This window comes from Aspergillus uvarum (assembly GCF_003184745.1).
Source record: "Aspergillus uvarum CBS 121591 unplaced genomic scaffold BO82scaffold_7, whole genome shotgun sequence".
NCBI lineage: Eukaryota > Fungi > Ascomycota > Eurotiomycetes > Eurotiales > Aspergillaceae > Aspergillus > Aspergillus uvarum.
Window position 1 is genome coordinate 319,757 of NW_020291304.1, and position 22,265 is coordinate 342,021.

Here is a 22,265-nt window from a genome sequence, read left to right on the forward strand (position 1 = left end):
AAGTCGAGTCGATGCCGTGGGTTCTTGACAGGACGATTAAAATCACATCTGGAGTATCATTTAGCACCAATGTTTCATGAGAATGCTCTTTCTTGGGTCTAGTCTTGCTACAGTTCAGGGGAAGGCTCGAGTTGAGCCAGAGTGACGCATTCGCAGATCAAACAATGCAAATCTCTCTACATTCACCGCTCTGGGAGTCGGGCAGAAAGTGATCGCGAGGGCGGAGAGGATTATCGATAATGCTTCCTTTTGATCGTTGCAATGCACAACCTGATGTTTCGCTGTAGCTAAACTGTGAGGCTCTTGATGATCTGTCTGATATATCCAGTGGCTGCAATGTCTCTGATTGTATGATTGCTTTCGTTACACCCAAATCAGTTTGACTCGATGGAGATCTCCCGACAGGAAGCTTTCACCAAGGTGCGACTCCAGTTCAGTATCATGCCCGAACCAGACTAATGATTAGCGAAGCTCAAACCACCATGTGTGGAACTGAGCGCTGTCGGCTTGCGCTTCCGTGGGAGTCAAGCGTCTCCCAATGATGTCTTCGAAGCTTTGAGATCTGTGTACATCGTTCTGAACGAACTTGGCAATAAAGATGCCCTGGACGAAAAGCTCGCAGAGTATGCATTCTTCCCTCTTTGTCACATCTTCAACGAGACGCAAAGAACACCAGTCAACTCTCTGGAACTTGCTGTTAAATGCCTGCAAGTTCTAATCGAGAAAGGATGGCGGAAACGTCTATCTTCTCAAATGGGCAAACAGCTCATGATACTTCTGACTTTGATCGTGGGAGGTGCACCGAGCAAAGCCAACGGTAGCCATCCCGCACAAGCTCGGCCAGCGGAATTGTCGATTACAGGGTTCAACTGCCTTTCAGCTATCTTCAATGTTCTTGAAGGTCCCGAGGCCACCGCCACCATCTACCATGAAGTTGGTACCGCCACTGTGGTCGATCAAACGGTCTATGTTCTGCTAGAAGGAATTGGCGACGACCAATCCGATCAGCTTTGCATTTCGGCGGCCGAATCGCTCATGGCCCTTTACCGTCGCATCACTGATAGGGTAGTCCTGGCTAGTATCATGCCCCGGACAGTCTCAACCCTGACGAAAGTGATAAGACCCACGACGCAGACGCGGCGCTCTTACAGGCTTCTGAGTCTTTGCCTCCAGATCCTCACCTACATGCTAAGAACAGTTCTCAACGATCGAGCTTCAAAGGTGACCGAAAAACAAGATAATTCACAGAAGCCGGACGATCCGCTTGTGCTTGATGCCTCCTGGTTGAAAGCTACAGCCACGCAGATCAAGCTTGCGCTTGCCAATATTATACAGGTCAGACGACACGAACGGCCTGAGGTACAAACAGCCCTTCGTGAACTTTGCTTGATGGTGGTAGAAGATTGTCAAGTCACACTGCAAGAGTCGCTACCAATCATTGTCGAAACCCTGATCGTATTGTCCGACGAGGACGATAAGAATGTACCGAATGAAGCATTCACAGCTCTTACCCACCACGCTACGACTTACCCAGTCGTGGTAGACAATCTCAAGAACTCTCTGCACACCTGGATCACTTCATTCCCACGGACTATGCAAGGCAATGATGAAACATCGAAACAATGGGCAGTGAGACAGATATCCACTGCCTTTCAGGTGTTGTCACAAGTACAGTCTAGTTCCGATATCCTGGAAAGCAGCCTGGCGTCGGGTATATGTGACAGTGTTGCTGCAGCCGTGAACAACACGATGAATGCACTGCAGCCTCTCAGCACCTCTGCCATAAAATCTCAGAACATGGATGTTTTGCACCATGGAAGCAGCGCCGTCACTTTCGAACCCGTGCTCATGGAACATAAAAGCCAACGCGACACACTGCGAGATCTTCGAACCATGATCGTCAGGCTGGGTTCTTCGGAATCCGGCAACGGAATCACACGTCTCATCATCAACAGACTCTATCAGGAGCACGGCAACGCCCTCATTTCGCCAATGTGGCTTTCATTGAACTTTCTCACGAGCAACCTGCAGGCCACATCAGCCTTCGATGACTTTATTTCGCTCGACGAGCTTGAACCCTCAGGCCAGCTCACAACCAGGACTGGTATGATCGGTGAACTGTACTACATCGCACTGCCAGTCTTGAATGAGCCACTGGCCAATGACTCCCGTGATTGGCGGGTACAGGCTCTTGCGTTAGAGGCCGTCGCTCTGCAGGCACAACAACTCGGCGAAGCCTTCCGGCCGGAATTAATGGATGCGTTGTACCCAGTCCTCCAATTACTGGCTTCGAGCAACTCAAGCCTTCAGAGACATGCGATGACGTGTCTGAACCTGCTCACGGATGCATGCAACTACCCGGACGCCAGCACTATGGTGATTGAGAACGTTGACTACCTTGTGAACTCAGTGGCGCTGAAGCTGAATACCTTCGATGTATCTCCCTATCCACCCCAGGTGCTGCTGATGATGGTTAAGCTCTGCGGTGCACGGCTGATCCCCTACCTGGACGATCTAGTGGATTCCATCTTCGGCATCCTAGATATGTACCACGGCTATCCCAAGCTCGTCGAGCTGATGTTCCGCACATTAGCGGCCATTGTCGACGAAGGGACCAAAACTCCCGCCATGCTAGCAATCAGCGACGGCAAAGGCAGCACCACCAAGCCCGACCACCGCAAGAAGAGATACGAAAGTCTGCGGATCTCCACCCTCGCGCAAGACTTCGCCCAGCGACGAGCCAAACGCGCCAAACTCACACACGAGCTCCCCGACGAGCCTATCGCGCACCCTCGCAAGCCCTGGAAGAGCTCATCCCAAGACGAACAGTCAGCCCCCACCGAGTTTGACAACACCCTCGCCGAGCTCTTGGAAAAAGACGAATCCGACGAGCCCCTCCCGGCCCCGAAGGAACCAGAGGACGGCGAAAAGCCGCTGAGCAAACCGCACAGCCTCCTCTTGCACATCGTCCGCTCGATCCCATCCTACCTCACCTCCCCGTCCCCATACCTCCGCCGCTCCCTCCTCACCATCCTCACGGACGTCTTCCCAACCCTCTCCCCCAACGAAAACAGTTTCTTGCCGCTGATAAACGACCTTTGGCCCACCCTCGCCGCCAGGATCTGCTTCCCGTCCTCCCCAATCACCACCACCACCACCTCCCCTACAGCGACAAGATCCAAACCCCAATCTACACCCACAACCCTAACCCTCACCACCACCCCCCCAGAAAATCCAGAATCCATCGAAGAAGAAACCTACGTAACCACAACCGCCTGCCACGCCGTCCAAATCCTCTGCCACGCAGCCGGGGACTTCCTGGCCTCGCGCGTGGAATCCGAATTCCCCCGCTGGGAGCGCCTGTACCGCCAAACGTGGACGAAAGTCCGGCACGACGCCGAGAAGGCCCTCGAGCGGCGGTCGCGGCAGCACCAGCACCAGCACCAGCCCCAACCTCCTCACACCAAAACGATTCTCGACGTCACTTCCCCGGAGAATCAAACACATCCAACAACAGCAACGCCAAAACTCCACCTTACGCAGTCCCTCTCCCTGCACGCGACTAGCGCCCGCACCTTCACGCCCTACCACGCCATCTGGCGCGGGCTGCTCCCGCTCTTCATGACCCTGCTCACGCACGTGCGGCTTCCGCTGAAGGTCGGGGATACGATCGCTCGGTTTGTGGTGGAGTGGGTGGTTTTGTTTGCGGGCGGTGGGGTGGAAGTGTATGAGCTGTGGTCGGCCAGAGAATCAGGTGATGGAGTTCAAAGTGAATGGGTCGGTGGCGGTGGGGAGGATCAAACCGAAACAAAATCTGCTGATCTAGGGTCGATTGAGGAGGCGCTGGAGGCCCTGGAGACGTGGAATGCGGATTTGACGTGGTTTCTCTTCCAGGAGCACCGGGCTCGCGGAGTCGGGTCCAACACCAAGAAAACCGCGCCGAGGAGTGGTCCCTTGATTTCTGAGGTGGTTGAAGAGCCTTTGAAGGGGTGGACCGTCCCGGGGATGGGATTGAGGTTCGCAGAGTTGAATTTTTGAACAAGTAGAAATCGTCGGCAAGTTGGATAGGACAGAGTGGCACATATACTGCTTACGAAAGCTGGATCTACTATTTAGTGTGGAGATAAATGTATAGAGCAGAGAAGTTTATTGGTAGCTAACTAATATGTTCTGGTCTTGTGTAAACCTCTCAGACAACAAACTCAAGCAACAGCGGGTTAAAACCGAGTATACGCATCAAATGAGTGGAGTCGGTGAGACAAACAATAAGCGGAGAAACAACAAGAGGCAAGAATCCCGAAAGCGAACGTCTAGAACTGAGAAACCAGCATGCTGGCGGCAGTCTACTCATCGTCTTCCTCCTCGCTCTCCTCCTCGCTCTCGGCGTTTTCAAGCCACTCGAGGAAGGGCTCAGCGGCCTTGCGGACCTTTTTGCTAGTCGAAATGTCGACGTACTTCTTGCTAGCCTTGGAACCCCAAGCCTTGAGGGTGTCCTCAGAGATGAGGTCGTGCTCGTAGTACTTCAGGAGCACAGCAGGGATCTGCCCGATCAGCTCGGGGCGGTCCTTGCTAACGAAGCGCTCGGTTCCACCCAGGAAAGCCTTCTCGTGACGCTCGGAAGTGATCATCTTCTTGAGAAGACCGGCACGGGCGGGGATCTGCTTGACGATCTTGTCGTCGAAGATGGTCTGGGCCAGGACAGCGAGAGTCTTGTGCTTGCCCTCGATGCCATACTCCTTGGCCTTCATGTAGATGTCGACATCACTGACACCAGTGACGCCACCCTTCTGGGCGGCAGCGTCGATGATCCAGCTACCAAGCTCATCGTAAGCGGACGGGCCGTCGGCACCGTCCTCGTCGGCATCCTCAAGAACCAGGGTGCGCTTGAGATCATCGGGAAGCTCCTTGGCACGAGCCTTGACGGCCTCCTCAGAGACGTCAACCGCCCAGTCATCGTCGTCAATCTCATCTTCAGCCTCAATTTTCTGGGCCTGAGCCTTGATGCGGCGGGTGAGCTCGTCGTCGCTTCCTGCTTCCAGGGCGGCATCGGGGCTCTCCTCATCGCCATTGTCGGAGTTGCTGTCTCCGGGGCTGCCATTGCTGTCACCGTTGGCTGCCTTACTCTTCTCCTTCTTACGCTCGCGGCGATCCTTCTTCGAGGCCTTGTCCTTCTTTCCTCCCTTGCCCGAGGCGACATCACGCAGGATGAAGGTGCTCAGCTTGAGACGGGAGTCGACCTCGGAGCGTTGACCACAGGCCTTGCAGTCCAAGAAGATCTTCTCGTCCTTGATGTTGACATCCGTTTCCGGATTCTTGCATTTCTTGCAGAGCACGAACTTGGAGATGAAGCCATCGAGATAGTCCTGAAGCTTGGGGGCATCATGAGCACCGTTGATGATCCAGCGGTCATCGGTCGGCTTAGCGTTGGCCTGAGCACCGAGCTCGAAGCCGAAGTACTTGATGACATAAGCAGGAGGCCGAGCCAGAGACTGAGCGACCGAGTTCAAGTTGACGACGACGGTCTTGATACCGTTGCCCTTGCCCTCGATCTTCGACTGCAGGCGCTCCATCTTGTAGCGGTAGAAGGGGTCGGAGACATCCCGACGAATGTTGACAGTGGCCATGATGACGGTTGGGGTGGATAGAGATCTTCAGGAGAACTGATTGTGGTGGTTATATTAAGCGGGGAGGATTCTGGACCAGGGATATCTTGTCAGAACAAGACATGCGTAGGTTCCTAGTTGCGAAGGAATTGTGGCGGTTTTTTGTTTTGCGATCGTTTAGAACGAGAACGATAGAGGGCAGCCCAGAAGCTTTCAGCCACAGGACTTCGAATGTCTACTACAAGGTTTCGACGTGAAGCGAAACGATTGCAGCTTGAGCGGCAGGTGGTGATCGAAATCTCTGACGCAGGACGAATACATAGACAAGTTCTCGACCGACTCTATTTTCAGTGGCTTTCTCTGGCAGGAAAGAGAGAAACCAACGGGTGGTTCTTCTATGGGGGAGGGAAAATCGACGCGGTCAGATTCGTAATGCTGGAAAGGATGGTTGGCAGTGAGACTAACCAGAGTGGCTTGTGCGTGAACAAAACTTGAGTTGCAAACCAGCAGGCAGAAACGATCGCCTGAAGGATGAGTTGAGAGGACAGCAGCGTATAACGCCGATGGGGTTTGAATAGAAAAAAGGGGGGGGTGGTTGACAAAAACCGAGAAGTGATGTGATAGAAAGTGGGTGAGAAAGAAGAAAGAAGAAAGAGAAGGGGAAGAGAAGGAGATGCGAGCGAGGGTAGAAAAGGTAGAAAAGGTCCCCAAACAGAAAAAGTCCGACCCGGGTTTGTGCCAAGGACCGATTGGGAAGGAATGGAAAAAGGTAGGCACTTTGATTCCTGCCTGAACAATCTGGCCACCAAGTGAAAAATTGAGATGAAAAAATGGGATGCTGAGTCAGCTGCTCCCCGAATCAAATGAGGATTGCCGGCCTTCCGGTTACACGTGCTCCCATTCAGTCAATCCAGTCGCTAAACTATTGCTTGCTCTTTCATTATTATTGTACTCTTGGTCTGCGAGCAAATCCCGGGAGGCTATAATTCATAGTTGTCTCCTTCGAGATCCTCGTGTTAGTGTTTTCAGGTTGTTGCCGCTGCCGCTGCCGCATGAATGCCCTACATTTGTCTCAATTCGATGCTACATAAATTACTTCGTAATTACGACAAATGGCCTGCCTGCTAGGCTACCACCACTCCGTAGTCACACAGCCAGACTGTGGCCTGCTTATCCTGGACAAGATATCCCGGCCAATCTTCCCGATGAAGTAGCTCTGATATTCGAGGGCTCAACGCCACCTGTCTTGTCACACACACGGCTCAGGCACTGTGGAGTATGAGGTGCATTGCGGTAGGATGTCCTTGGTGCCTTGGACAAGCAAGGAACCTCAGAGAATAGGTCGGCTCAATGTTGCGTAGCAATCGTTCAGATAGGGTGGAATACATGGTTAAGGCATTCATGGCAGCGAGCCATGCAGTAAGCAATTGTTTGGATGTTTTCAGCATACCAAGTGTAGCATTTCTTGCGTCAATTGTCTCAGACACCAACAAAATTCTCAAAATGCATGTTAAAACGTTGGTGCAACAGCTTGCAGCAGCAAATCGCCATCGACCACAAGGATGTCGTCGGCCGTCGGTATAGAATGACTAACTTTCGGGCGTCCCCACACACTGCCCCGACATTGCGAAAAGCCTCTTTCAACCGCCCGAGTCTTTCACCAAGGATCTTGGATTGTGTGTAAGTCGCTCAGTGGGTATGTTTTACTCTTGATTGTCTTTCCCCGCACGGGTGCAAATAATTTGACGGTTGCATTAACTTGCATTGCTGGTGGCTCGTTGCCGCACCCCCACGTGTGCCCCTCGTCGCAATGTCAAGAAAAACTAAATTAACCGCATCTTCTAGCCCCAGAACATCCTGATAGTCTGTAAATATGGCTCTCGATCTATCTGTATACTTGGTCACCGACTCGACCCCTGCTATTCTCAAGGGTCGGGACCTCTGTACTGTCGTTGAAGAGGCCCTCAAAGGAGGTAGGTGCTTTCTCTGTCTGCAATGTACACCCCCACTGACCACTTATCTCAGGCGTGACTATCGTGCAGTACCGCGAGAAGAAGGCCGACACAGGCGCTCAAATCGCGACAGCTAAGAAACTGCACCGGATTACCAAGGCTTATGGAGTGCCATTGCTGATCAACGACCGTGTTGACGTTGCTCTGGCCGTCGGAGCGGAGGGTGTCCACCTTGGCCAGGATGACATGAGTATGCATCTCCCATCGCCGTGTCGCAATTCACCGTGCTGACTGGTTGCAGCGATTGAGGTAGCCAAGAAGCTTCTCCCGGAGAATGCCATCATCGGCATCAGCGCGGGGTCTGTCGAGGAGGCCCAGAAGGCGATTGCGGCGGGCGCTGACTATCTCGGCATTGGCACTATGTTTGCCACTCCAACGTAGGTGCTATATGTTGGCTCAGGGCACAAGACATCGACTGACCAGCGCCAGGAAAACGAACACAAAGTTAATCCTCGGTACAGCCGGCACCCAAGCCATTCTGGAAGCCATCTCCGAGACGGGCCGGACGGTGGGAACCGTCTCCATCGGCGGAATCAAGCAGTCGAATGTGCAACGCGTCTTGTACCAGTCCCGTGCGCCGAACAAAGGTCTGGATGGCGTTGCCATCGTGAGTGGCATCATGGCTGCTGATGATCCCAAGGCTGCCGCGGCCGAGTTCGTGAAGCTCGTCGCCAGCCCACCTGCATTCGTACACAGTGAGCCGTCGGCTTCGGTGCGGGAAACCACCGCACTCCTCAAGCAGGTTCCCCAGGCGATTCAAGATATGGTGAAGGCTCACCCGCTGGTACACAATATGATCAACTATGTCGTGGCCAACTTTGTTGCCAATGTCGCTCTTTCCATGTATGATCTCCCCTCGCGGTGCTCACAGACTTGACAAAAGGCTGATAACCTGTAGGGGCGCTTCCCCAATCATGTCTCCATACGGCGACGAAGCCGTCGACCTCCGTCAGTTCGGCGGTGCTCTGGTGATTAACATGGGCACTCTCACCAGCGAGAGCATACCCAATTACCTCAAAGCTCTGAACGCATACAACGAGCGCGGCAACCCGGTGGTATACGATCCGGTCGGAGCCGCTGCGACCAGCATTCGTCGGGGCGCCGTCAAGCAGCTCATGGCGGGCGGATACTTCGACCTCATTAAGGGAAACGAGGGTGAAATTCGACAGGTATTTGGCAGCAGTGGCGTGACACAGAGGGGCGTCGACAGCGGCCCCAGTAGTCTTGACGATCAAGGAAAGGCTCGGTTGGCTCTTGAGCTTGCCAAGCGAGAGCGTACGTTTGATCATACGCTCCCATCAACCTAAATTCTCACAAAACTTATAGGGAACCTCGTCCTCCTGACCGGTGCGGTTGACTACCTGAGCGATGGCGAGCGTGTTATCGCCGTGGAAAACGGCCACGAACTTCTCGGCCAGGTCACGGGAGTAAGTGTACCGACCACCTTTCTTGTTTTCAAACACTAATGACGGAACAGACTGGCTGTGCTGTTGGTACGGTAGCTGGATGCTTCATGGCCGCCAACCCGAAAGACAAGTTTCTTGCCGTGCTGGCAGGTCTTCTGATGTACGAGATCGCTGCTGAGAACGCGGCGGCGAGGGAGGACGTCCGGGGGCCGGGAAGCTTTGTTCCTGCTTTCCTGGATGAGCTGTATGCCATCCGGCAGGCCGCGTCGAAGGGGGATGACAGTTGGTTCCGTGAGCGGGCGAAGGTGCGGGAGATCAGTTTGTAAATAGAGTAGTAGTTATACTCGGTAGTCCGATACCGCCGTCTGATAAGTATGCCTGATAAACCAGGCAGCCAATACCTCGGCCCTTCCCCGCACCGCTCCCGTCCGTTTCCCCGCTCTGCACTCCAACTGCAACTGCACTGCATCTCCTGCTGATCTTTCCTATAAATTCTCCCCGAAACGCCCGTCCCTACCACCGACCACTGCACATTCTCAGCCAAGTGTCAGAAGCTTAGACTCTGCAAAGATGGCCACTCTCACTCGAGCCACGCGCATCCGTACGTCCAATCCCTCATTCCTCCCAATTCCATTACCATCAAAAACGTCAAACTAACCCACTACCTAAAACCACAGGCAACCCAGCCCTCTTGTACGTCTGAGATCACCAACGAACATAAGCTCCCTCCCCTAAAACCACACAACGCAGCCAAGCAATCCACCCAATCAACCTCAAAAACTAACAAAGAAAAAAAAGCATCTGCGACATCCAAGAGAAATTCCGCAACGTAATCCACGAATTCCCCAAAGTGTACGTCCTCCGCCCTTGCTCCCCCAGTCCCCCCACCAAACCAACCTAACACCCCCCAGAATAACAACCACCACCAAACTCCTCCGTGCCACGCAACCCCTCAACACCCCAATCTACGTGACGACCCAAAACCGCGCTCGCCTCGGCGACACCGTCTCCGAACTGAGCCCGTACCTGCACGCGGCCCAACCCCCCACCTCCACCGCCAGCAGCACCCGCCTCCGCGCCGACATCGACAAAACGCTCTTCTCAATGATCACGCCCGAGCTCGACAGCCTCCTACCCAACCCCCAACACGGCGAAACGCCCCTGGACGCGATCCTGGTGGGGATCGAGACGCACATCTGCGTGACGCAGACGACGCTGGACCTGCTGGGTCGCGGGCACCGGGTGTATGTGATCGTGGATGGGGTGAGCAGCGCGCACGCGGAGGAGCGCGGGGTGGCGCTGCAGCGGCTACGGGATGCCGGGGCGACGGTGACGACGAGCGAGGGGGTGTTATTTGAGATGCTGGGGGATGCGGGGCATGCGGCCTTTAAAGGCGTTAGTGGGGTGGTGAAGGAGATGAAGGAGGAGACGAGGGGGGCGTTGGAGGCTTTGGCGAGGATTTAAGTCTTTTCTCTTGGGGGAAGGGGGATGGGAATGGAGGGTTGATGAGGGTGGAGCTTGAGGTAGTCCGTAGACAGGTTATCTTACTATATGGAATATGCCGAGTATAGGAGAGGAATATGCAACCGTTACTGCCTATAACATTGCTTCGTTTATGGTCATTACTGGACACTTCAGACAGACACAGAAGTAATAGGAGGGAAAATAACGCCGTAGACCCTGCGCCCTAATTTATTTCATTTAGAGCCAGTGCCAGTCATCATACTACGAGGCGCAGTGGATGGTTGAGACGCCGTATTAAGCCATCCAAACGCTGACGCCCCGCCAACCGGATTGGATGCCCAGGGCTTAGCAGTGCGCACACCACCGTCGGGCGAGGTGCGAGTCGAGGTTGGCTGCACAACATCGGCCGGTGAGCTGCTGCCCGGGCCGGTGGTCATCGTCACCGTTCGAGATGGCGCCTTGCTAGGCCGCAGCACTTTCATAGTACGGCCCCGAGGAGGCTTGCCCGTCGCCGCGGAGGCGTTCGGATCGCTTTTGGCATCGCGTTTCCACGAGCCCCAAACTCCGGACGCTTCTGCACGAGCCGGCCCACTCGACACGATCCCGGCAGGCTTCTCCTGTCCTTGAACCGGCTCCTGGTCGGCGAGAGTCTCCGGTGTCTCCGAGAGATGCGCCTTTCGACTATCCTCGGAGTCTTCCGTGAGATCTTGCGTTGAGTCGCTGGTTGACGCCGCTCGTCGAGATGCACTGGCAGGGCGTCCGATGACACCCACAGGCGCGTGGCCATTCATGTCCGTCGGGGCATCGACTGGGGAGGCTTGTTGCTCCTTCCAGCCCGCGCGTGAAACATCCGAAGCCGTACATAGTGACTTGAAGACAGCGTCGTCCTCGGGGCGGACAAGAGGGATGGATATCTTATTACGCTCGTCATCGACCATGATGATCTTGTCTTGAGAAAACAGCACGTCGGCGTTGTGGGAGCGGAGCACATCACTGCCAATGACAATCTGCACGGACGAGTCCCTGGGGTCGATCTCTCGAACCAGGAACCGAACAGTCAAAGTAGGAACCTGGGGAGCAGGACTACTGGACCGCGAGGAGGATTGGTGCACACTAGCCTCGGGAAGGTACATAGGAAGCTTGATGTACTGCACCTCACCGTCCTGGACCAGCTGATCTTCCCAGCCGAATCTTCGGACCATCGGATACCCCAGTGAAGAGGTATAGGAGCCAGTGCAGACGGCCGCATACAACAGGGACTCGTTGGAAAAGTTGGTTGTCAACCAGCATCGGATGATGCACGGCACTGGTCCAAGAAGGAAAAAGCCGGGCGGGGGAATGAGCGGCGATCCCACAGCGGAAGAAGCCATCATTCTGCTGGTTGTCTCTAAGCCTAGACTATTCGTTCGAGCCGAGTGGTGCGAGTGGCCCGAAGAGCTTTGTCGTCCGTCGGACCGATGCGATAGCGACCGCTCAGTCATAGGGTGACTGCCTAGGCCACTTCCCGTCCTCAACGGTAGCTCGCTAGTTGATCGACTGGCTTGTCCATAGTAGCCGTGGATGGCACTCTCGTCGAACCGAACGCTGTTCGCCCGTGAGGTCCCACGCCTAGGTTCCTCCTCGGTTTCCAGACCCATTGTATTGACCACCGTGTGATGATTTCCCTGATCGAAACCCCTGAACGCGTCGGAGGGAGTATGGAAGACCGACTCTGTAGACAGATGACATCTTAGCCCAACTCCCGAGACAAGGCACAAGGAATACACATACCCGAGGGGATTGTGCCCCCAACAGAGGTGGGAAATGGCGATAAAGGACCCCACACGCTTCTCAGCCTTGCATCCTCGTCTTTGCGCCGCTCTAGTCGTGCTATCCGCTCTGCCTGCTCGAACTGGGCAGCGTGAAGCTCCTTGATCTCTTCGAAGACGCGCCAGATGTCGTCGCGTGAGGCAAATGGAAACTGTGCATCCATGTCCAGGTGTGCAAAGCGGAGTGATGGGGCGGCAGACCCAAAAACCTTCAGACAGAATATGGACGGCGCAATTTTCCAGGATTATCAAACATACAACACAGGCTTTGTATAGAGTGCCGTTATCGTCCAGTCCTCGGTGATCTGGTCAGGCCCGCTTGCTGATTCCAACGGTCCGCTGTTCCTCCGAAACTCCTCCTCCCTCGTACACTGTGAGACGGCCCTACGGCCGTCCACCCGGTCTGCTAAATGCGAATATCCGTGGAGTGATCTAGAGGCATATACAAGCACTTGGTCGCCGAGATACGAAGGGCGTGGCTGATAAAGCGTGCCGGACGATGAACGATAAGAGTGGAGAGGAAGAGGCGGGAGGCTGATATGCGGATGGACGGATGAAACGTCGGAGCAGAGGTTGAGCGGATGCAGCGTAGAGAACGACCAGTTCACCGGTTGAGGGTCTGAGAATCGGGCAAGAAGTAGTTATGGGCACGAATATCTATCGATATTTCCTAGAGCAGTAGAGCACGCGAGGTATTCCTGGCGTGAGTGGGCTTGAAGAAAGGCGTGGATGGGCGCTGGTTTCTTTCCGACGGTCAAGGAAACGAAGGCGTGAGCGGGCGGACAGGAAATAGTTGAGAAAAAGGATCAATGCGAGTTATATGGCGAGTAAGTGAGAGAGCTGGGTAGATCGGAGTAATACTGAGATAAAAAGCGAAGGAAGGCTGGGAAGAGTGAGGAGGTTGTGAAGTGCCGTTGGATTGGAAATCATGAGGGGATCCCAATTCGACAGCCTGGAAACCAACCTTGAACCGCCGGCGGCAACCGCCCTCGGCTGAATCTAGACCGCTTTCATCATCGCCAGTTCTTTGACCTTCCTCGAGTCCATTCTTAATTCTACCGTGGTGCATCATTTGACATTATTCTTTCGTCTCACAAGTACCTGTATTGAAGTACAGTGACCAAGTATCATGACCTCTACGTTCTTACTGTAGCAACGGCAGTCCAGAGCCGACAGAGATCTCTCAGTTGACTTAGGCTCTAATCTATATACAATCCCGCACTCCACAGCCACAGCCGACTCTTCACCGCGGAGCCTGAGGCCAGGGAGGGAAAATCATCGGAATATTCTGCGGCAGCATATCCGGCCAGTTGACCTCAATCGTCTTCATCAAGACATCGTACACGATGCGGTACCCTTCCCCGGTCAAATGTAGTCCATCCGTGAACAAGCTGGCGAACTTCTCATCGTTCGGCAACTCCCTCGACCCCACCAACGGCTGACCCTCTTTCCATCCCACCGCCGTCATGAACGCGGTCCAGACGTCCACGACGGGGATCCCCAGGGAAGCGGCGAGGTCGCGGGCGCCCTCGGCGTAGAGTTTGGCGTTCTGGTTCGTGCGCGTCGGATGCGGGTTCCCCTTGCCCTTGTCGAAGAACTCCAGCTGGTATTCGTTGATCGGGGGCGGGGTAATGATGAGGATGCGCGGGTTCTGCGCGACCGTGGCGGGGTGTTGGATGATGCGTTTGAGGTTCTCCTTGTACTGCTCCAAGGGAACGTACTGATTGAAAGCAGGGAGACAAGAATCATTGGCGCCGAACCAGAGGGTCTTGTGTCAGTGTTAGCCAGGTGTTTTGTCTCACGAAGGAGGCTTTAATCGTGGCTTACCATGAGTCGCACATTGGATCTCTCCGGGGGAGGAATGCATTGCGATACCACTTTGATGGCGTGGCAGGTGGCATAACCGCTGTAGTCCGAGTAGTGAAGGGTTAGTTTTGGGCGGTGGATGTAGTGTGACACATGGGTTCTCACGCTAAGCCACGGTTCACCACGTCGAAGCGGCGACTGTATGCTACAGACGAGTCAATATCTAAGTTTGAGGGTGAGGGAGATTCACTCACCATGCTGCAATGCGGCGTGAAAGCCGAAGCCCATATCCTGGTTGCTACCAAACTCGGTGATAGAGTCGCCGAACAGAAGGATCTGATCGTACGGCTTGTAGGGCTGCTCCTGCCCATTTGCTGAGACTCCGTTTGCCATGTTGTTGTAGTACAAGAGTGCATGCAAATGATGGAAGGGAATTGAGGATAATTGGAACCTAGTTTGACGAGACGAAGCGTTTATTTCGAGCTGCTTAGTGGGGAGGGGGGTATTAGCGCTTACGGCCAATCTAAATTGTCGATCGATAACGAAGACCGATGCAGCTACTAAGCAATTTGACAAAACTGGAGTTTGACCGGGACTAAACTTGCCTAACGTTGCTGTTGCAAAGCTATGGACAACTGCGTCCCTGAAAGTGAGAAGATGCCTATATATCGATTCCATAATCGCGACAGGCACCGAAGGATCCGGCGAGGCCAACGCTGGAATTCATTGGGGATGAGGGACTCTTTTCCCGAAGTTTCTCCACCAACGAGCGTCCGCGGAGGTGCCCGAGTCTTGGGAACAACTGCGACAAGAACACGTCGCATGCCTTCATCTCCAAAGATATCAAAGTATTGGATTTGGGAGGAAATATCAATGGGTCACGGTCAGTATATAGATAGTCAGGGAGAGTCTTAAAGTGCGGATACGAAGACTTGTTATTCAATTTCTATTTTAGGAATACAATCTTCTCTTCGCAGGTTCGTCACAGCTACCCACACTACCGCACGGGATAAACTAAGCGTAATATATAAATCATGTATAAACTACTCGACTGCCTGCCTTCCAATATATACTTCAGTCTAGCATACATGATCAACCTCGCAGAATGGAAGCTACTGGTACTTAGTAGGGCCATCGATTGTTCCCCAATGACTAGATACGTGTAATTTCAACTCTATGCTTTCCGAAAACCGCCCTCGTTGATCGCTTGTTACGAGCTTTTCTACTGTAGTAGCATGGAAGTCATGTTCTTATAAGCCAGCTAAGTGACTTGCCAATTGACGACAACGGAGCGGATAGATAATCCCTGGGCTCCAGCGCATCCCTTCCGTCGCGCATCCCCCCTGTCGCTTGCTCAACTTAGCTCTTATCAATCTCCATCAAGAACATAAACTCGACAATATTCCAAGGCTCACGAATAGTCACCACCAACATGGGAACTCGGGGTTTATGGAATGTCCATGTCGATGGTAAGCCTGGGAATGGGACGATGGCTGTGTGCCGAATTGACCCCTGTATAGGGAAGTGGTACCGCTTGTATTACAAACCAACGGGGCGTATAACTTCTCCAGACGCACATTCTACTCTGCAAACCATTAGAAAGATTGTCTCGGAGACTGCCATCGAGAACTGCGAATCAATACCATTTCCCTCACCACTCCACATCAACATAGATTATGTATACACCATCGATAAGGACCTAGGACTCTTGACGGTGACTCAATGGACGGCCATCAGCGGTGCACTTTACCGGTTGATCCGACAGGCAAAGCTTGCTGCAATTGAAGATCCCTCAATCAGCACGCTAGATGGTATTCTTGTTGATAACGAAGATATCTCTAAGCAGCATCGCACACAGTATACTGAAGCGGGACTAACAATATCACCAACGCTCAAGATAAACATCGCAAAGCCCACTTCTTTGACCGAGCTCCAACTTCGTCTGTTACAGACTTCGTTTTTCTGTGGCGGTTTTATTTTGATGACCTACCGGCTTGGTCACATGACGCGCTTCTTCGAAAGACCCTTGCCATTGGCCTTCTGCGTATTGCTGCGTGGGATTTCGAAATAATATCCGACACAGACACCGAAGGGATCCCAAACGAGATTATAGAAGAGATTCCAATCGGGCACCTCTCTGTCCCAAGGTGGTCGGCTCCGTCCGAGAACACTTTTTGGTTTCATGAGCTTTTAGTCACTGTGTACAGTGCTTCAGACACGCTGGAGAAGGCAGTCCAAGATACTCATAGATATCTGGATAAGAATCAGCGTAGAAAGCCTGTTATAGATGTTATTCTAATCTCTTTAGGTTATGTTACTTTCGTCGAAATAATTGATACAGGGGTACAGTACTCGCCGACTATACCTCTCGTCATCAACACTTCGGCCTCACAACCCTCACCTGGATTTCGAGCTCTAACTTCTGTTCTATCTTCACACTCTTGGAAAATAACCCACAAGGAAAGATGCGGGATCACCATACCTACTGAAATTCTCGATAGAATAATTGTGGCCATGGCACCTACGGATGTGATTGCATTTGCGCGAGCATCCTCCGCATTGGATAGATGGTATTATTCATCTCTCCCTCAATTGGACGGGGTTCTTGTGCGGAATTTCGATCTCTCAATCCCATGCTGTGGAGAACGACGCAAAATCAACGGAGGCGGCGTTTCCTGCTCAACCTGTTATAGATGGTACCACCGGGAGTGCACTGGTCTCAGCTCTGAATCACAAGGCGATAATCATACATGTACGGAGTGCCAGCACAAGGCAACAAACAATGTTCTAGAAGCCGGTGGTATCTACAGAGCATACCGGAAGAGACAATCCAAGCCCGAATGCAAGGTGACTGTCGACGGGGAGGCAAAAGTGCTGAACTTGCGCACAGCGAAGCCGGCGGCCCATCGGCCTGAGATACGGTTCTTCTGTAGGAACGTGTCGGTTCCTCCCAACGACACAAAGTACGCCATCCGGTTCAATGGCATTTTCTGCGGTCTAGCGTACGGTCTTGATGAGGTTTGAGATACGGAATAATATAATGATTGTAATACACCTGTGTCTGGTTCAGACTGATTAGTACTGTAGAAGACGACATTACTCTTTGTCCCAGCCTCGATTGCCGTTCCGCCAGAACCAACCCTAGAGCTGTCAGATCCCCTTCCTCTCTCAGGTCAGACATTTATTGCCTCAACAGCCACAGCCGAACCTCAACCCACTTCCATACAGTAAACTCATCAAGAACAGCAATCGCCCAGTATGCCCTATGGGAACCAGAAACACTAGATAGAAGTAAGTTAGGTGTGGGGCTGCATCCAGGTTGGTATGGGGTGGGGGCTTACATGCAGGCCTGTGAATCCAAGTCTGTATCTTATACTCCCACAGACCGCTCAACCGTACCTAGAACCCACCTGCCATTACACCAAGCACGGCTAATCCTCACCTGGACGTGAGCATTACCGGAGACACCAGGAATGAACACATCCGCGGGGATCCGAGCAAGGCTGCTGCTATAGTCTATCCGTATACTCGGAGGGCTTCCGCCCCTGCCAGTCCCCACAACTCACACCCATTTGTCCGAGCAATGATGGAGCTATAGACAGCTGTGGAGGCATCCACCGTCCAGAATGATTGAGGAGAGCTGATGTGAGCGCTGTGGAGAGGACTGTGGGGATGCGTGGCGCTGTGGAGAGAGGAAGATGTGGACGGGTCAAAGTCCAGGGAGGGGAGGGGAGGGAAGGGGAGGGCTTCCTAGGACAAGCAGAGCGGGAGGTGTGGGATTGTGGTGGCGTCCTGGGCGTTTGCTCCACAGCGCTGAGCTGTGGAACTCAAATGAGGATGAAGGTGAGGGCCCCTCGGCTGGAGGATGGGATGGAGCTGGAGCGGAGCTTGCTTCTACTCACTTTACTCTTACTTGCAAGAGATACGGACGGGATTGTGCTTTATCTGAGGACTCTGTGACCAATCGATGAATCTCAGGTCTATGAGCTTATGACAATAAGTCAAAGATTCAGTGAAAAGCAGCAAGATAGTATCTCCATATCGCGGAGCATGGCTCACGAGATAGGGGCTACAGGATACGAGAAATGTGTAAGCTTTGCCATGCCTCTTGGGGAGAAAGCTGGGCAGGGCGCTGGATTACGCATTCGTGAGGTACGGCCGAGGATGTTCGGATATTACACCGTCTTTGCCAAGGTCGTAAACTCAATTTGTTCAGACATAGATGTGGTGGGAGATGTGTTGGGAAACTGTTAAATGCTATTGTGGAGGATAGCGCTTGGCTGGCCATGCGTGATGCTCAGGCTCCAAGTACTTTACCAACGTACAGCACATGATTTCTAATCTTAGGCAGATGTGGGATTGATGCAGGGAAAGAGTCTCTGGGCTCACTTATGTGGAGAACCCACGCAGCCCCCACAGTCTACTGGATTGGCTCGGACTCATGGAACACAATCAAAAGTAGCAATTAGCGGGGGCCTGCTGTCTACTGTAGTCATGAGTGAACTGGAATTTGTGTTTAGCTGCCTTAATTGGTTTCGTACTGCCACGTGGAGGGATACGGGGCTCAAGGTACGAGAAAGAGGGGGTAAATAGACTATGCAGAATACATGGCTCTGGAAGCAGATATTGACGTGGATGTCCCTGTTGAGTACTTTACATTGTCAAGATGCCTACGGCCTTGGGTACTCGAGTACAAATAAGTTGGATTGTGATTGAACCGTAAATATCATAAACTATATCTAAGAAGCCTGACGCCACTTCTTGCCATAGGTCTGCACCGCAATTATAGGCAAGAAGCTGACAAGGAACATCAAGGCACTTCCAACTCCTGAGCTGGCGGCAATTCCAACGTTGTCAAACATGTCGGGGAACCTGCTTGATGTTAACACACAGTTCACTGGTAAAACGGCATCGAGAGTGAGCTTACCAGAATGGACCGATGAAGCCCCACATCTGACGGACAAAGGTTATGAAGACACCGACACTGCCTGAATCCTCAGGGTAGCAGTCGACGGCGTAGGTGACCATGACAGTCGTCACCAGCTGATTACCAAAGGCAGCAATGGCGGTGCCGACCAGGGGAGAAACAATCCAGTGGTCTGCCTTGGCTTGTTGAATAGTCACCAAGAAAACAATCACGCCGACAATTGTCAAAATGACACCGGGGTAGCCGAGCCAGAGGCGGTACTCGGGCTCAGGTGGGTGTTGAGTCTTGCGTGCCCGGCGGCTCATCCAGATATCAGACATAGTGCCCCCAATCTGTTCACCCAGAACGGTACCAATAATGACGCCGATGAACTGGAGGCCGAGCTGTTCGGCGTTGAGTCCGAACTTGACTTGCACGAGTTGGGGCACTTCCACTGTGATCATGACACTGCCGAACAAGAAAACCATGGCGTACGCGCATGCGGGAATCATCACACTCGGTCGTTTGACCATAGACAGAGGATGAAGGAACTCGCGGAAAGTCAGGGGAGTCGGGTCGATCCGCCGAAAAGAAAGATATTGCGCTTTGAAATCGGAGATACCCTCTGCGCTGCCGCCAACATATCGGGTTTCAGGGCCGAAAAAGAGGTACAAGACGAATTGGACGCCGTTGACGATAGCCAAAACCCAGAACATCCACCGCCATCCGACTCTATATGTGATGAAGCCGTAAATCAAGGGCCCTGAAAGAAAACGTTAGCAATGGGCTTATAATCGGTCGCGGGAAAGACTTACCAACTGGAACACCGAGCGTCACCATCAAGGTCCAGACACCAAGGTATCGGCCGCGTTCCTTCTTGAAGAATGTTTCGGTAACGACGGCGCTTCCGATCGCCGCTGCAGGAGAAATGAAAAAGGCCGTAAGGGCTCTGCACGCGGCCAAAGATGCGTAGTCAGGGCTTTTCGCACAGCCGATATTGCACACCAGACTGCAAATGAGTGATAGAAGAAAGATTGGTCGGCGTCCGTAGCGGTTGGACAGCGGTTTCCAGAACAAAGGTGCACCTCCTAGAATAGCGATCTGTAGTGAGGTAAGGTAACTGGCTCTTTGCATTGATACGCCGAAGTCTTCTGCGATACTGGAGTAGGCGGGGATGATGGACGCTGTGAAGGTGGCCATGCAGGCATGGAAGGCAACGAGGATCAGGTTGGAGAGTTTCTATGAGAAGCAGCATGCTTAGTATGCTATACCTCCAAAAACGATGCATGGGTGTTTACCTTCCACAAGGGCCAGTTGTATGGATCCGCGGCCGACGGACTGGGGATAGGATCCAAATCTAGGGTTCCATGGCGCTGGATAAGATAGTCTTTATGTGATTGTGATAGAGAAGCGGCGGCAATCTCGGCATAGGAGGAGGGCCCCTCTTCAACTTTCTCAAAGTATTCGCTGCTATCTTTCTCAATCTTTGTTTCTTCGTGGGTCTTGGGTGAGGAAGAAGGACGGACGTCCTCCGTCATTTCGATGGAGGGCATAACTCCTCTTGTTGAGCAGAAGTTATCGGTTGATTGTGGTAGTGATGTTGGGAAGGTTATTGCTGGCAGGCACGACGGCCGTTGGACGACTTGACAAAAGATTTCTCGAGTGCAGAGAAGGGGGGTGTAGAAAACTAGACCCCAGATAAGGGCCGTCCAGGGTTATAAGCGAAACGGCCATTGCTCACGGTCCTTCTCCGCATATTCCGCAGCTAGAGCCAGGTTGAGCAAGCGCTAATTGCTCTGACGGGCAATGCATCTAGATTGCAGAGTTGAGCGAGGTCCGGGGCTTGCGTACGTATGTCTGGGGGTGGGCCATCGGCCAGTGAGAGGAGGCGATAGCTGGACATGGAGTGTGGAGAGGAGCGTGGAGAGGAGCGTGGGGATGGGTGAGATCCCCACAAACAACATTCTCAACCCCTCGCTTGCCCAATCAATGTTCAATGTGATGCGGAAGGTGGCGATGGCTGAAGCGACCAGAAAAGACGGAATTAAGCGTGCTGGAAGAATTACTCGGGTCTTGCCCTTTTAGTCAATCTCCCCCGGACGACCGGGCGGTTTGACCCACTTGGGTCTTCTCTCCCTCATAGGCTCCTCACAACCCCGGATCTGTGGGGAAGGCCGAAACTGCCCTTTCCTCCTCGTCGACTGCACTGCTTGCTTAGAAAATAGCTTATACGATGAGACAGCAAAATGACTCACATCAACTTGAAGGAAAGATGCCAACTTCATGATTTCAGCGATTGTCCATTCCACGGACGGCGTACCTCTTTGCATTCTATCTCCGAGGTGCTAAGCCTCGCATTCTCCGGTCCCCACAAAGCTTGACGGGAACGTGATTCGCAGCAGCGGAGTTTTTTTCAACGGGAGTCAGGGCGAGTGAGTGCGAAGGAATGTGGCGCTTGGCTTCTTGAGGCACCGGTCAAGACAAGCCCAGCTGACGTCTGCAACGAGATAGTCGGGAATCGGTGGCAATGTGAGTCCCAAACCCGTGGCTTTCCCCACACAGCACCTAGTCGGTCAGCTCTTAGCTCAGCTGCATCTCGAAGCAGGGTCTGTCGGTGTTGAACGTGGATTCAACCTTTAATATAGTTGATAAGCAGACAACAATGCAAGACTAATCAATGCTGGTTTAGTACACTCCACGAGCGGTCGGACCCCCTTCTTGACCCCATTGCATTTGCTTGCACCACATCTGTCAGTATGACAGCAGGTTACCTCCTGACAACGACTCTCAGAAAGATACTGTTGGATTGTAGTAGAGAACTCTGGCAGCTTGTGGGTCACTTTTCCGACCGCCCGTGCCGCGCGGTTGATAAGGGCCTGGTTCAGTAAGATGTTGGAGCAATCGAGACCTCGAGCGTAGCTTCAATCCGTGATAAGCTGACGAATCCCGCTATGAGCCATTGTTCGGCAAATTCTGTGAGGCTTATCCACTGCCCGACCGCCTCCTTCCAGCAACACACGGCGGACAGACCCCCGCAAAAGTCTACTGAGCTTTTCATAGAATCGAAGTGATTTATTGCGCAATTCGCATCAAACTTGGTGCATTTACTTTCATTGACTGCAGTATATCAGCACCCACTACTGGCAACTATCTGTATGAACGAGTGGTGGTAGAAATATTGGCAACAATAAATCTCACTGATCGGCCAAAGAGAAACAGAACTCATTCACGCGCGCCAGAAACAGCTACAATTCATCTCC

General features: G+C 53.0%; 8 protein-coding genes across 8 annotated transcripts; 4 read left to right on the forward strand and 4 right to left on the reverse strand.

Moving 5' to 3' along the window:
• Positions 1-336: 336 nt before the first annotated feature.
• Positions 337-4,112, forward strand: BO82DRAFT_424091 (uncharacterized protein; the record flags this gene model as incomplete). The annotated part of the gene is made up of 3 exons (XM_025640281.1): positions 337-348; positions 379-420; positions 472-4,112. 3 exons carry the CDS (start codon positions 337-339, stop codon positions 4,036-4,038), a joined length of 3,621 nt encoding a protein of 1,206 aa, XP_025495519.1. The 3' UTR covers positions 4,039-4,112.
• Positions 4,113-4,267: 155 nt separating this feature from the next.
• BO82DRAFT_302576 (translation initiation factor eIF5) lies at positions 4,268-6,083 on the reverse strand. Its single transcript, XM_025632130.1, has 2 exons — positions 6,069-6,083; positions 4,268-5,998 (listed from the first exon to the last, which is right to left on the reverse strand). Exon 2 carries the CDS (start codon positions 5,622-5,624, stop codon positions 4,344-4,346), a length of 1,281 nt encoding a protein of 426 aa, XP_025495520.1. The 5' UTR covers positions 5,625-5,998; positions 6,069-6,083; the 3' UTR covers positions 4,268-4,343.
• A 1,147-nt stretch (positions 6,084-7,230) lies between these two features.
• On the forward strand, positions 7,231-9,437 carry BO82DRAFT_351182 (bifunctional hydroxyethylthiazole kinase/thiamine-phosphate diphosphorylase). Its single transcript, XM_025634353.1, has 8 exons — positions 7,231-7,299; positions 7,449-7,576; positions 7,629-7,805; positions 7,857-7,992; positions 8,045-8,458; positions 8,514-8,890; positions 8,942-9,042; positions 9,093-9,437. The coding sequence occupies exons 2-8, from the start codon at positions 7,477-7,479 to the stop codon at positions 9,345-9,347; spliced, it is 1,560 nt and encodes a 519-aa protein (XP_025495521.1). The 5' UTR covers positions 7,231-7,299; positions 7,449-7,476; the 3' UTR covers positions 9,348-9,437.
• Positions 9,438-9,523: 86 nt separating this feature from the next.
• On the forward strand, positions 9,524-10,612 carry BO82DRAFT_302583 (putative isochorismatase family hydrolase). The gene is made up of 4 exons (XM_025632131.1): positions 9,524-9,622; positions 9,699-9,714; positions 9,820-9,873; positions 9,933-10,612. The coding sequence occupies exons 1-4, from the start codon at positions 9,592-9,594 to the stop codon at positions 10,483-10,485; spliced, it is 654 nt and encodes a 217-aa protein (XP_025495522.1). The 5' UTR covers positions 9,524-9,591; the 3' UTR covers positions 10,486-10,612.
• Positions 10,613-10,696: 84 nt separating this feature from the next.
• On the reverse strand, positions 10,697-12,752 carry BO82DRAFT_183571 (uncharacterized protein). Its single transcript, XM_025630446.1, has 2 exons — positions 12,256-12,752; positions 10,697-12,196 (listed from the first exon to the last, which is right to left on the reverse strand). Exons 1-2 carry the CDS (start codon positions 12,455-12,457, stop codon positions 10,719-10,721), a joined length of 1,680 nt encoding a protein of 559 aa, XP_025495523.1. The 5' UTR covers positions 12,458-12,752; the 3' UTR covers positions 10,697-10,718.
• Positions 12,753-13,457: 705 nt separating this feature from the next.
• Positions 13,458-14,751, reverse strand: BO82DRAFT_302588 (SGNH/GDSL hydrolase family protein). Its single transcript, XM_025632132.1, has 5 exons — positions 14,705-14,751; positions 14,354-14,582; positions 14,265-14,304; positions 14,121-14,199; positions 13,458-14,061 (listed from the first exon to the last, which is right to left on the reverse strand). The coding sequence occupies exons 2-5, from the start codon at positions 14,490-14,492 to the stop codon at positions 13,537-13,539; spliced, it is 783 nt and encodes a 260-aa protein (XP_025495524.1). The 5' UTR covers positions 14,493-14,582; positions 14,705-14,751; the 3' UTR covers positions 13,458-13,536.
• Positions 14,752-15,531: 780 nt separating this feature from the next.
• On the forward strand, positions 15,532-16,170 carry BO82DRAFT_327839 (uncharacterized protein; the record flags this gene model as incomplete). Its single annotated transcript, XM_025632984.1, has 2 exons — positions 15,532-15,568; positions 15,620-16,170. The coding sequence occupies 2 exons, from the start codon at positions 15,532-15,534 to the stop codon at positions 16,168-16,170; spliced, it is 588 nt and encodes a 195-aa protein (XP_025495525.1).
• Positions 16,171-18,838: 2,668 nt separating this feature from the next.
• BO82DRAFT_429341 (putative MFS transporter) lies at positions 18,839-20,543 on the reverse strand (the record flags this gene model as incomplete). Its single annotated transcript, XM_025640520.1, has 4 exons — positions 18,839-18,971; positions 19,027-19,768; positions 19,821-20,244; positions 20,304-20,543. 4 exons carry the CDS (start codon positions 20,541-20,543, stop codon positions 18,839-18,841), a joined length of 1,539 nt encoding a protein of 512 aa, XP_025495526.1.
• Between the last annotated feature and the right edge of the window lie 1,722 nt (positions 20,544-22,265).